This window comes from Fragaria vesca, linkage group LG7, assembly GCF_000184155.1.
Source record: "Fragaria vesca subsp. vesca linkage group LG7, FraVesHawaii_1.0, whole genome shotgun sequence".
In the NCBI taxonomy this organism is placed as follows: Eukaryota; Viridiplantae; Streptophyta; class Magnoliopsida; order Rosales; family Rosaceae; genus Fragaria; species Fragaria vesca.
The window spans coordinates 16,990,337-17,003,483 of record NC_020497.1 but is presented as its reverse complement, the minus strand read 5'-3'; the positions used below and the strand labels follow the sequence as shown (position 1 = coordinate 17,003,483).

Below are 13,147 nucleotides of genomic sequence, written 5' to 3'. Positions count from 1 at the left end.
ATTCAACCTAGTAGATTCAGCAAAAAGATCTAATTAAGGAGCAATCAAGGTTTCCTGGTCAAACCAGAAGAAGCAAAGTCGAAGGGGAGAGATGCAGTTTAACTGCAGTAAAACTGATCCAGTCATAAAAAGGTAAATGCATTTAAGGGTATCTTTGAATAAAGTTTCCTACCTTATTATCAGTTCTTCTAAATATCTGCCAATAAGATTATATAGGACCAACTCATTACTGAAGAAATCTGCTCTCTGAAATCGCTTCAGACAAAGATAAGAAACAATGGAAGCAACCAATGCAAAACATGGTCATGGCCTCATGGGAATGGTTTTCTCCGGTTCATCAGTTCACACAATGATGAAAATCTAAGGCACAAAAAGAATGAAAATGCTATTGGGAAATTGGACAGAAGTTTGTATTTCACACCGAATGTGTTACCAATCATCCACAGGTTACAAATCATGTCACCAACCGAATACAATAGTAACGACAAATTCATGTCCATAGGCTATAAACATGTCACAAAGAGACCAGATAGTATAGAGTAGACGACCCTCCAAATTGCATTACCAATGCTTTAACTTAATTAGCACGGCTTCTTATCACATCAAGCCCCATCTCTGTAGGGTGATCAGTAGCTTGCAACTCAACCTGAATGCCATCCAACTCTCTCTTGAACCTGTCCTTCGAACTGGCTTAAATCATCTTCTGCTTATGACCCTTGATATGTGTGGAGACCTTCATTGGTATTTATAATAAACGAATAACAATCAGACACAATGTGATGATACAATATGAGAAGTGAATTGATTCACAATGTGTTGATACACTTATCATGCACAGCCATCCCAGATGCTGCGTTTGCCTAGGAAAACCAAGTAAACCAACATCAAAATGGAGCCAAGCATCGCTAACAGTCCATATCCATTCCCTAATCGACTTGCACAACAATTCGAAAAATATACAACAAAAAGTACCCGATTTTTTGTTCGTGTAACAAAGTTTACTATTTCAATAAGGATTTCTAATTCCAGTAGTTTCCTAGTTCTAAACCTAATATGATTTGTATTGGTTAGAGCCTACATATATAGGCACAATAGGGTGGCATTTGGCATTCAACAAAAACAATCTGTTTGACGACTATAGACAGTTTCCACCTTTCATCCTACAACGTTTCACGTACTGCGTCATCAACTGTTTGTGAAATCAATCTCCATGGGAGAAACGACGATTCGTAATTCTCGAAGAAAGAAGAACGTGGCGACTACATTAGCTGATTGGTCGACCCTTCATCAAGATTTTATTAACTGTTTCGCGCATCAAGTAGTTTCCATGAAGGATTTCTTTGCTTTTGGAGGAGTTTCCAAATCATGGAGATCAGCGATCAAGGAAAATTCTAATACAGCTTTAAGATTACAGCATAAAGTTCCAGTCCTCATTCTTTCAAAGGAGATCAACGCTCCCGTCCGCAATATCTACAGCTTGACAGAATGTCAGATTTCCCAGCTTGATTTACCAGAAACTAAGGGCAAACTTTGCTATTCTTCTCTAGGATGGTTGTTGACTGTATCCCAAGATTATTCCACACTTGATCTTTTTAATCCATTAACCCATGCCCATATTGAGCTACCTCCTCTGCCACCAAAAAAATTCTCGCTTCGTAACTTGAAGAGGTTTGTATTGTCATCGAGCCCTTCTTTTACATCGGATTATGGGGTCATGCTTCTATCATATCATCATTTAGCTTTCTACAAGCCGGGTTACAACAATGGTACATGGACTCTGGGGCCTATACCTTTACCGGAGCCGTTAACATTAGTTGATGCAGTTTATTACAAGGGACAATTTTATGTGGTGGACTGTCGTGGTAAGGTTTTTGTTTGTAAGATCGAAGATCCTAATAATGCAGCACAAATGAGGCTTGTGGCTCCAGAGATTCCTGAACAACTCTTCGGCGAAGATATTCATTTTATTGCACGATATTTAGTGGAATCAGCAACAGGGACCCTGTTATTGGTTGTCACTTTATACGAAGACAACTGTGAAGTAACTACTGGTTGTAGGGTGTTCGAGGTGCCGATTGATACAAGTAATTCATGGGCAAAATCAGAAGTAAAGAATTTGGGGAATACAACCTTGTTTGTGGGTGCAAACAATTCTTCATTCTGGATTGAGCCCTTGGATGATTCTGTATGCAAAGCCAATTGTATTTATTTCCTAAACCGGAGCCACGTCTCTACGGCAAATGACATCGACATTGGTATTTACCATATGAAGGATGGAAAAATGGACAAACACTTGGAAGAATTGCCAGATTTTAAGTACAAAGGAAGTTCATTAACATCGCATTCATGGCTTCAACCGAGTTTCTAAATTGTATCATTCACTTAATATATTTTCAAGTATTTGAACTCTTTGTATGTTTCGCTCATGAGTCTTTGACTACATAAAAACTGCTAGAGTAAAGGCACGGTGTCTCCAGTTTATATTTCTACTTTTGCTTACAAGTTACAATATATCATGGCCGGTGGAATAGTTAGTCGGTGTATATTCTCTTGCAAGCTAGGGTTCCATGCATATGCATACCTATTGATTGAAATGTAAGAATCAATATACTAAACTAGTCTCAGATATATGAATCCCCTAACTGATAAGAGGATAAGAGGTACATGATATATGAAATCATTTCACTCACCTCGATGTCGATGACAACTATTAGCTTGAATCTCCTCGTCGACACAAAGCAGAACAAGCTTCTGTTCGCCGAAGCAGGTAAGGACTTTGTGGACTTCCTATTCACCCATCTTTCTTTTCCCGCCGGCACCATCATCAGGCTCCTCTCAAAGGATACCATGGTTGGAAGCCTAGGCAAACTTTACGAAAGCATTGAAAATTTCAGTGATACAGACATGCAACCCAATCTCAACAAAGACATTCTCCTGAAACCCAAAGAACCAGGTTCTGTCCCAAATAACCTAGGGTTGCTGACCAATGTCGAAACAACAGAAAGAAAGGTGATCTACACTTGTTCGAATAGTTACAGCAGATACTATGACTACAGCTACCACACCCATAGCGACACGCACCCGTATTTTTCAGAGGATCCTAAAGCATAATGCCCAGAGTGTGGTGAAAGATGAGTTATGTTCCTCCACCGAGTAGTAGTGGTAGTGCAGAATCTTCCGCCGGGAAAGGGGTAGGGTTTGTGAAAGCGGTTGTTACATACATGATAATGGATGACTTGGAAGTCAAGCCTATGTCTACCATTTCAACAATAGCCCAGTTCAATGTTCGAGATTTTGGTGCCCTGGAACAGAAGGTTGTTGATCTGGGCATGGATGAGGTGAGCTTTTTCAATTTTATTCTAAATAATTTGATAGTTGTTTATAATCTTTAATTGATCTTTTCTTGTTAAAAATACCCAACCCTTGTGAAATATACTTTGATGCTTTTGCTTCCCAAAATATATCAACGTAAAAAATAGCTTCAATGGATGAATTCAATGACCTCTTTTGGTTATAGTTTGAATAATGTTGGGTTTCTGCTCTACACACTTGGTAAAATGTACCAGCTAATGCCATTTTATAGATGATTTAATGAAACCTTTTTGTTTTTGTTTTTTCATTGCTATATTTAGGGCGTGAAGTTGCTCAAGGAACCATTGCAATCGAAGTCAGTCCTAACTAATGTGTTTCTTGGGGGAGTGTCTGGAAGAGTGAAGCATGAACATCTCAACTCTGCAAGTTAGTTTTCATGCTAATCAGACATCTCGATCGAATAGAGATTTTCTTTTTCTAAATTGGATTTATAATTTGGTTTGCTTAGAGAAGTGTAATGACTTGTTTGGAAGTAAATCTTCTTCATGCTCATATTATATTCAAATGCTATTTTCATTGATACTGTAAACGATTTTAGGTTTTTATGTATTCGATCACTAGCTTGGTTCAGAATTATCAACCTTCAAGCAAGCCACATTCCAAGTAATAGATCGAGTTATTGCATTGTTATAAATAAAGCAGAAAATGTATCCATAATCACGCCATTATCCAGATCCGAACTACTTCAAGACTTCCATACAGAAAAGTAGCAAATCATTTAACCAAACGAACAAAATTTACCAATTCAAACAAAATCATGGATCTATGAAAGTAAGAATCCAAATATCAGCTTACAAGGTCAAATGCTCATGCTGCTTTCTTTCCAATAAACACATGGCTGAGAACCGACTTCGACTTCATTGATGCCTTAAGCAATTTCAATCCCTATAAGAGAAGGCAGGGTAGCGCATAAAGACTTATCTATATGTTTATTGATTGTGAATGTAATGACAGACACTAATTCTAAATCATAAGAATACTAGCAGTAACATTTCTATCACAAAACTGGGAGATATATAGTAGAACGGTTTCAAATTTAACTCTTCCACGCCAAGATGAATCACTTTCTCTTAAAGGGATCCTTGACATTTAATTTGTTAAGCACGCCTATACTAGAGTTTGTAGACATTGGCTTTACTTCCAAATCATCCATGATCATGTATGTAACCACGTCTTTTACATACCCTCAGGTACAGCTGGACGTTTCTTTTTAAAATTAGTTGGCGAAGCAACACAAGTCGCCGGGGTGAACATAGCATAGTTTCACTCAGGGCAAACAGTTCCAGAGCAGTCGGCCACATAATGTTTCCGTGGACGTTATTGTTGTATCCCGTCGATCTGGGGATATCGTTCGTGTTCAAACAGTACACGCATACGCAGAACTGATCATTAGTATCATATTGGCTTGGTTTGTTACCAGTGGCTTCATTGTGCTTGCTCAATTCCTCTTCATTGGCTTCGTCTGTCAACAAATGATGAAGATCAACACCAACAGACATGGGGTTTAGCAGGATATTTTTGTCAAGATTAGGTTGCATGTAATTCTCGCCAAGACTTTGAATGCTCTCGTGAAGTTATAGGTAATATAGTCAAATGTACCATCCCGAAGAGCAGTTAAGGTACACAAAAACATAGCATCATCTCAGGGTCGTCGAGCGCGAAAATTTGCATAAATGATCCACTCATATATAGATATACAAACTGAACCGTTACAATATAAAAATGTGATCAAAAAGTTACTCTAATTCCATATATCTCATAATGGTCAAATGAAGAGATCCCTTAATAGAAAAGTCATGTGTGTATGACAGTATGAGTGTATGCGAGCACGAGTGTGTGTTAAGGATTAATAGCATATATATGAGAGGATACTTCATAAAAACTATGAAATAATTAAACCATAAGCTCATACTGAAATTGAGTTTGAAATCCAAAAGCGCAACTCGTTACAATTCTTTTAAGCGAACTATCTAAGCATTTCGATCATTAAGTATCCGCCAAAGGAGAAACATCCATAAAAGCTTCAGCATGTCAATTCAGTTGTTGCCGACTAGTGATTTCACATCTTCATGCTGTATTCCTCTCAGAAATACATTGGTTAGGACTGACCTTGATTGCAATGATTCCTTAAGCAATTTCACACCCTACAATTATAATCAGTAAACGGTCAAATATATATGTGTACGTATGTGTGTCAGTCATTTGAACAAAACCGGATTAGTAATTTTAGCATTGTATTGAAATTAATTGATTTGACCTTAAGCTTGAAGAGCAGAAAAGTTAAATATCTAAAAGAACAATGGTAGCTAGATTGACTGTTCTTTTGCGAATTGCTTGCAGACTTCATGATGAGCCTATATATAGAGTAATACTAACAGATATATTCTCACCTCAACGCCTCTCCTTCGTTACTTAATTCTCTTCTCGATTACATTCCTCACCATTTTTTTTTATAAAGATATATGAATTCAGTTTCTTTAAGCAAAAGGAAAGATGATATAGAATCACAAATGAAACTATAAAGAAAACAATTGCAAACAGCAACTCTTTGGGCATATATACGCTATTGGAATGGATCAGGATGACTGTAATTGAGGAGAAGAGAAGTTATTAGGGAGACAAAAACGTGAGGTGAGATGAGAAAGAAGCAGTGAAGCACTCCCGTTCAAGTGCTTTTCAATTACTAATTGGAATGACAAATCAAATTATCAAAAAAAAGAAAAAGAAAAAAAAAGAAGAAAAAAGACTAGTTTGAATAACTAGAATATCATTGTGTGTACAAACTCCATCTCAGAGTGTCCTTCTCAATAGTAAGAAATAATCAAACATTCAAGCCCAGAGAGAAGAGGAACTGATGAATATCAGTGTACGTGTCAACGCCATTCTAGTCACCCATTGATAAGATGAGGGTTCTGTTTGACCCCCAAAACTTAATTATTCAATCTTCCATACGATGGATTCCCTAACCCCTAATCGACCATTACGCTTTGAGATATAATCTACAGGATTACTACTACAATTAAATTGTTGAATTCCAAGTGTATGAAAAGAAACAGAGAGAAATAGGGTGTACCTCATCCATGCTTACTTCAACGTTCTTCTCTTCAAGGTCACAAATACACTTCACATTAAACTTCTCCAGCTGAAGAATACTGGCAATGGTACAATTAGGCTTCACCTCCAGTTCATCTGTTACAATATATGTAACAACCCCTTTCACAAACCCTTCGGTTTTTATAATCGGTGTAGACACAAAATTCGCTCGGGAACTCAACGTGCTGTTGCAAGACGGGCACTTAGCATAAGGGTCGTCAGAAACATACGAGTGAGCCTCATATCTTGAACACTAGTAGATAGTAGTCTTTCGAGACTCCACGTTGGTCAGCAAACCTAGGTTATTACTTATAAGGACATCGGCTGGTTCTTTGGGTTTGAGGAGGATGCCTCTCTTGAGATTGGGCTGCATATACATGTCGTTGAGATTTTCGAAGCTCTCGTAGAGCTTGCCCAGGCTTCCGACCATGCCGTTTGTGGAGAGGAGTCGGACGACAGTGCCGACGGGGAAAGATAAAAGGGCGAAGAGAAAGTCCACGAAGTCCTTGCCGGCTTCGGCGAACAAAACCTTTTGGTTTCTTTTGTCGACGAGGAGCTTTACGGTGATGGTTTTGGAGTTGGAGGTCGTCATTGACGAGGTGCGAAACCCTAATCCCCAATAGTAACCCACAAATAAATTTCATTGAGTTACGAGAGAAATTTAGATAAATGACCATTTTTTAGCATTCAAATTGATTTTTGACCTCTATTTGAAAAATAGTTGAATTCTAACCATTTTGAAGTGTCAAAAGACTTAAATACCCTAAATATTATAAACTATGCAAAATTCTCTTCCTTCTCATTATTCCAATGATCCAATCTATCTATGCGTTGTTCATCAAAATTTACTGATCGGATCACCAGTACAACTAGAGTATCAGACCATCAAATACTAAAAGAAATTGACTATGGTTAGTTACATCTGGAATTAATTAGCGATGAGAGTAAACGATTGTATCATCAAGAAATTAAATCATCATGAATCAAATCTAGACATATCAGAAAACTACCATTAGCTTTTAATCTTTCAGACCATGATGTAGTATAACCCCTTGTATTTGGCTTATTAAACAGAGTAGATAACGAAATCCTCAGGTCCTAAAGGAGTGCAGAGAGGGATGCAATATTGAAGGTCGCGTTGGATTATCCTTTAGGCTAATCAAATGTCTTCAAAATTATTTCACCCACAGCTTTTGCAGGTCTTGTCTAGCGAAGTTGCAAAGTTGTATTGAAGCAGGTCGTCATGGGATTGCCAGTAGATTAAGTGTTTGAGAGTTGAAGTTGATTGAACGAGAGCACTCAACATGATTTCACAAATTTGAGCATCTGGTTAGTAAAGGGCACCTGTGTCTTTTCAGTAGCATAGAAGGTTATTTTTCATTGATTGCTAAATTGATGGTTAAAATTCAATTTAAGAGTCAAATAGTGGTTATTTATCAAAATTTCTCGAGTTACGATCGGTTTTTCTAGGATATATAATAAAAAATGTAGCACAGTTTGGTGGGCTTTTCAGCACCCCATCAAATGCTCAGGACAGCCCACATAGAATTTAACTCAAAATTCCACTTTCCTCCTCAAATGAAATCTAAGAAAGAAAGTAAAACCACAGAAAAAGACTAATTACCTTTCAATCAGGCCACCACCTTTACCCACATCTACCACTCAAAAGTCGGAATCTACTATAGCAACTACCAAATCTTAATTGATCCAGCATGAAATAACATATAGCTGACTATAGTGACTATTGAAAATTACCCTTTCAATCCCACAAAACTCGTTAACAACGAATCCTGAGAATTCATGATGAGAAATTTTTCTGTGACCATATCTAGTTGTCCTCCTTGACCAATAACAAATCGCCATGTAACATTCCTTTGACACATCACAAAAAGTAAAACATTACTTCATCTTCCACTAAATTAGTGAGTTTAGTTTCAGGCTAGAGATTGAAGAGAGCAGGGTTCATTCTAAAACACCATTCCGAAAAAGGGAGTCCGGAGTCCCTTCTCAAAACATTGTCCGATGTTGAAAATGGCAATAGCAGAAAAGCAATCATCTAAGAAACTATGTCTGCACATATCCTAACGCACCCTTTGAAAATGCTCATAACCCTTACCAGCCATGTTAATGTTTTTAAAAGGGAGTCCCTTCTCAAAACACTGTCCGATGTTGAAAATGGCAATAGCAGAAAACAATCATCTAAGAAACTCTGTCTGCACATATCCTAACGCACCCCTTGAAAATGCTCATAACCCTTACCAGCCATGTTATTGTTTTTCACCTCTTCAAAGTCACAATCACCCTCCGATGATGGGCATCCCCATCCTTGCAGCTTTGTGAAAAAAATTCTTGTTTGCATCCTTGGAGAGCACTATTTGGATCAATAGAATTGTAACAGTTTCATTTAAGCATGGTTCCATTCTGGGTTGTAAGATATATAAGATAAGCCAAGCAGATTAATTGAAGATGATTTGAAATCCAACCCAGTATTGTTGGCTGACCAATGCTCTGAATTGTCAATTTTGAGGGACATTTGTCATGTAAAACAAGAGAACTCCATTAGATTGGAGTGTAAATTGGATCTATGTGATGATATTAAAGAAAAAACCCAGATTGATCTTTGTTGGCTATTGCGTTCAAACACCCATGAGATATGTGTTTTTTCTTTTAAATGTTTATTTAGTTTTTTACTAATTTAATGTAATAATTTTTACATTGTTGTGATGTGTTAAAGAGATATTACATAACGATTTCTTATTAGTCAGGGAGGACCACTACGCATGGTGACGTGGTCTTTCCGGAGCACAGAAAAATTTCTCCTGATCTAAGTACACAAAAGCTGAAGCCTTAAAAAGTTAGATGTTTGATCTTAAATTGATGTACTTATGGGATTCTTTAAACTAATTAAAAGGTTAAAAGGCTGATCATCAACAACTAGCTAGTGATGCGTACGTACCAAGATCAAATGGCATTTCAGTATTAGAGACTAGGCAGATTCTTAGGAGTCTTAGCTAAATACATGAACATCTAAGCGGACCTTAAGATCATATATGTTTATATTATGTTGTTCCAAGACCAATACCACATCCTGAAATTGAATCCACAAATTTTATGAAAACACTGATCAAAGATAGCTACATAGATATGTTTGAACGCTCAACTAGCACACTGCTTAAAAGCATATTTTACATGAGAAAGTTTGCATTAAGAGTCTTGGTATTCGACTCCCATAAGAAAGTTATGAGATCCACAAGCATGATCATTAAATTACATCATCACATAGTTGCTCCAAAATAACCCTGGGTTGGTAAAAAGCAAAACAAACCCGTAACTTTCAGAAATAACAGCTCAGAGTCTATGTCAATCCTTGATGATGAGCAAACTAAGTGAATGAAGAGAAGTTCATCCAGCAGTTTTCTTCAAGGGCACCAACATCCTTGATATCGAACCTGTTGAGCATAGCAATGCTTGAAATGGTGGACATGGGCTTAACCTCCTGATTATCCATGATCATGTATGTCACAACGCCTTTCACTTATCCAGTAGCACCGGCACCAGAAGTTTCTGCCGTTGTAGTCGCCTGACCGACATAAGCAGTGGGGAGGCTCATGTATAATCCACATGATGGACAACTCTCAGACGAGTTTTCAGTCACGTACTGGTGGGCTTGGGTATTGTGATAAATTTTAGGACACAAGTAAAGCACCTTTGGAGCACTCGAGTCAAAGATGTTGGCCACCTTAAGGATATTTGGTCCAGCACTTGGTGCCTTGGGTTTCAGCAGGATATCCTTGTTTTGTTTGGGTTGCATATATCATCAAGATTTTCAACACTTTCGTATAGTTTACCAAAGCTACCAACCATCCCCACCCTTGGAGAGAAGCCTAATGACAGTACCAACAGGCAAAGAGAGAAGAGTGAAAAGGAAATCCACAAAATCCTTACCGGCTTCCGCAAAGAGAACCTTTTGACGCTTTGAATCGATCAGCAGCTTCAGGCTAACAGCACCGGATCCGGAGTTAGGGGTCGCCATTGACTCGGTGAACAGTGGAGGATATTACCTTGGGAGGAATATCAGGTGAGTAACTTTCTCCGCACTTGGTTCATTATACATAAGCTTAAATCATAGATATATCTTCGTTCAGCAAGTCGAATTAGTGGACTTCAAACGATGTGGAGCTGTACGTCGTTCAATCTCAACTAGAACTCGCACTGGTTTCGTTGGCACATAGCTTTACCGTACCCCAGTCAAGGGCGAGACGCCTGCGCAAGGCATGCAGGATGTGACCCTGATCTGCAGCGACAAGATGTGTACGCCATTTGAGGCCTCAGTATTAATAGCTACTTAGCTAGCTAATCGTCTGCTTGTCTAGCTCAAGTGCATGGTTTCAAAATTGTTATATATAAAGTCCAAAAGCTTGGAATCGAAATAAGCAGACTCAAATATCACTATATAGTTTGGTTTTTGATTTTACAGTCTTAGCCAGATTCTAAACACAAGATGGCAAAACATGGATTCCACGGAATACACGAACAAGCTAATATTCTAAGATAGCCCTGCATATAGTTACATTCATTGAAGGAAAGAATATCAGTTAAGGTATCATGCATTAATATGGCAATGTGTGATGAAGGTAATTGTGGATCATGTATCATTAGGTAATCAATTAGTAGTCATGTAAAGTGATTGTAGGATCGTAATGTTTGTCATTGATTCTTAGAGCAGATTTGTATGCATCCTATATGTATCAGCTAACTTGTACAGGTTATCGCAATATACAGAAATTCATCTTCATTGTCATTTTGTTTGGATTCGGCTCCTCTAAAGTTACGATCTCTAAAGTTACATAAAGTTCACAAAATCTAGACCATATAAAATTACTAATGGTTACTAAATAGAGTTATTAGGTCTTCATATGCATTACGTAAAAAAACACTGCTCATTTGTTCGTGCACAAGTTCAAACACCGCTACACAAACATGGCAACCTCTTCCAGCTCCACAAGCAAGAAAAGGTTCTCTTTGCCGAAGCTGGTAAAGACTTTGTCGATTTTCTCCACTCTGCTCTCTTTGCCTCTAGGCACAGTCATCAGGCTTCTCGACAAGGATGGCATGGTGGGTGGCTTTGGAAAACTCTATCAGAGTGTAAAAAACCTACATGATACATACATGCAACCCAACGGTAACAAGGACGTGCTTCTTAAACCTAAGGCACCACTTGCACTTGGATCCAACATCCTGAAGCTGAGCAACATTGAATTAAGCGCTCGGAAAGCGATCTACATGTGTGCGAGTGGGAAGATCACAAGTATGTGTCGGAGGACCCAAAAGCTAAGTGTCCATCATGTAATCAGAATTTGAGCGCGCAGACCACTTATGTTGCTTCACCGTCGACTACCTCAGAAGAAACTTCTGGCACCGGTGGAGTAGGGTTTGTTAAAGGTGTTGTGACATATATGATTATGGATGATTTGGAGGTGAAGCCTATGTCCACCATCTCCACTTCTCCAGCATAACTCTTCTCAACAGGTTTAATGTTAAGGGTGTGGGGGTTCTTCAAGAAAAGGCTGTTGATCTTGGCATGCAGGAGGTGAGAAATCATTTCCTTAAACCATATGTTATGTTGCAAGCTTACAGCTAGGGTTCACTATCTTATGTTACAAAATATTAGTCACTGGCATAAAAATTGCATAAAAGTTATGTTACTTTTATTTGTAATTAACACCTCGTATGCAAATTAATATACCATTTTAATCACTTTTATTTATATTAGGGTGTGAAACTGGTGAAGGCGTCTCTTCAGTCGAAGTCGGTTCTGACGAGTGTGTTCATTGGGAAGAAAGCTGCTACGTCACCTGCATGAACTTATCTTCATCCGCTTAACATCGATCATCGAGTTTGGAGTTGACGTTTTGAAGCTTTTATTAGCTGTTTGTGTATAAAATGGGTTTTCTATCTTTTGCTTTTTTCCTAAACCATGGTTATCTAGGAGTTACTGTGTGATCGGTTGGTGTAATTATGATCGAAATGACCTGCTCTTGGATTTCCCCTACTGTATGTATTGCTTTTTAAGAACTAAGCAGTGTGCTGGATGTTCAATGTTACCGGCTCCTTTCAGGTTAGGATCCCTAAAGTTACGTAAAGTTTATAAAATCTAAGTCATGTATATAATCAAATGAATTAGAATAGTCCACGTCAACCAAGTTAACTAATTTGCTTTTGTTTCTGTAACTGCCATCAACTTGTAAAAGAGGGAAAAAAAAAAAAAAAAAACTATCGAGGTTAGAAGATAGAGAGGTAGCAGTCGGCTAAGATGAAGATTGAAGAGCATAGCTATGTTGAAAGCCTAAAGAAAGAAAAGAGGGAACCAACAAACGATAAACGTGAATGATGATATATAAGATCAGTGCGCTAGCTACTGAGGACTTGAAAGGTTTATAATCTTTGAATTTAATAAAAGAAGACGAACAAATTTAGGTTAAATCATAATTTAAGATCGATCTCCTTCTCATTACCTTATTTTCTCCAGTTATTAAATTTGAGAATACAGATTACAAAAAGCTAAAGAATTTGAATAATTTAGCGGATGTGAAATGATCCAGCAATTCATGTTGCTTTGAATCTTTGATCCAGTACGCATGAGCTCTTATCCTTTGATACAGATAATCAAGTTTCTAAAGCT

At 37.9% G+C, this 13,147-nt stretch overlaps 2 protein-coding genes across 2 annotated transcripts; both read left to right on the top strand.

The window, feature by feature from the left end:
* The first annotated feature begins 1,210 nt into the window (after nucleotides 1–1,210).
* LOC101304148 lies at nucleotides 1,211–2,368 on the top strand. The gene has a single exon (XM_004308836.1). The coding sequence runs from the start codon at nucleotides 1,211–1,213 to the stop codon at nucleotides 2,366–2,368; it is 1,158 nt and encodes a 385-aa protein (XP_004308884.1).
* Nucleotides 2,369–2,694: 326 nt separating this feature from the next.
* LOC101303865 lies at nucleotides 2,695–3,111 on the top strand. Its single transcript, XM_004308835.1, has one exon. The coding sequence runs from the start codon at nucleotides 2,695–2,697 to the stop codon at nucleotides 3,109–3,111; it is 417 nt and encodes a 138-aa protein (XP_004308883.1).
* Nucleotides 3,112–13,147: the final 10,036 nt, after the last annotated feature.

What these genes read in the sequence shown, in the direction of transcription:
- LOC101304148 (XM_004308836.1), top strand. Translation starts at nt 1,211, where the DNA reads ATGGGAGAAACGACGATTCGTAATTCTCGAAGAAAGAAGAACGTGGCG.
- LOC101303865 (XM_004308835.1), top strand. Translation starts at nt 2,695, where the DNA reads ATGTCGATGACAACTATTAGCTTGAATCTCCTCGTCGACACAAAGCAG.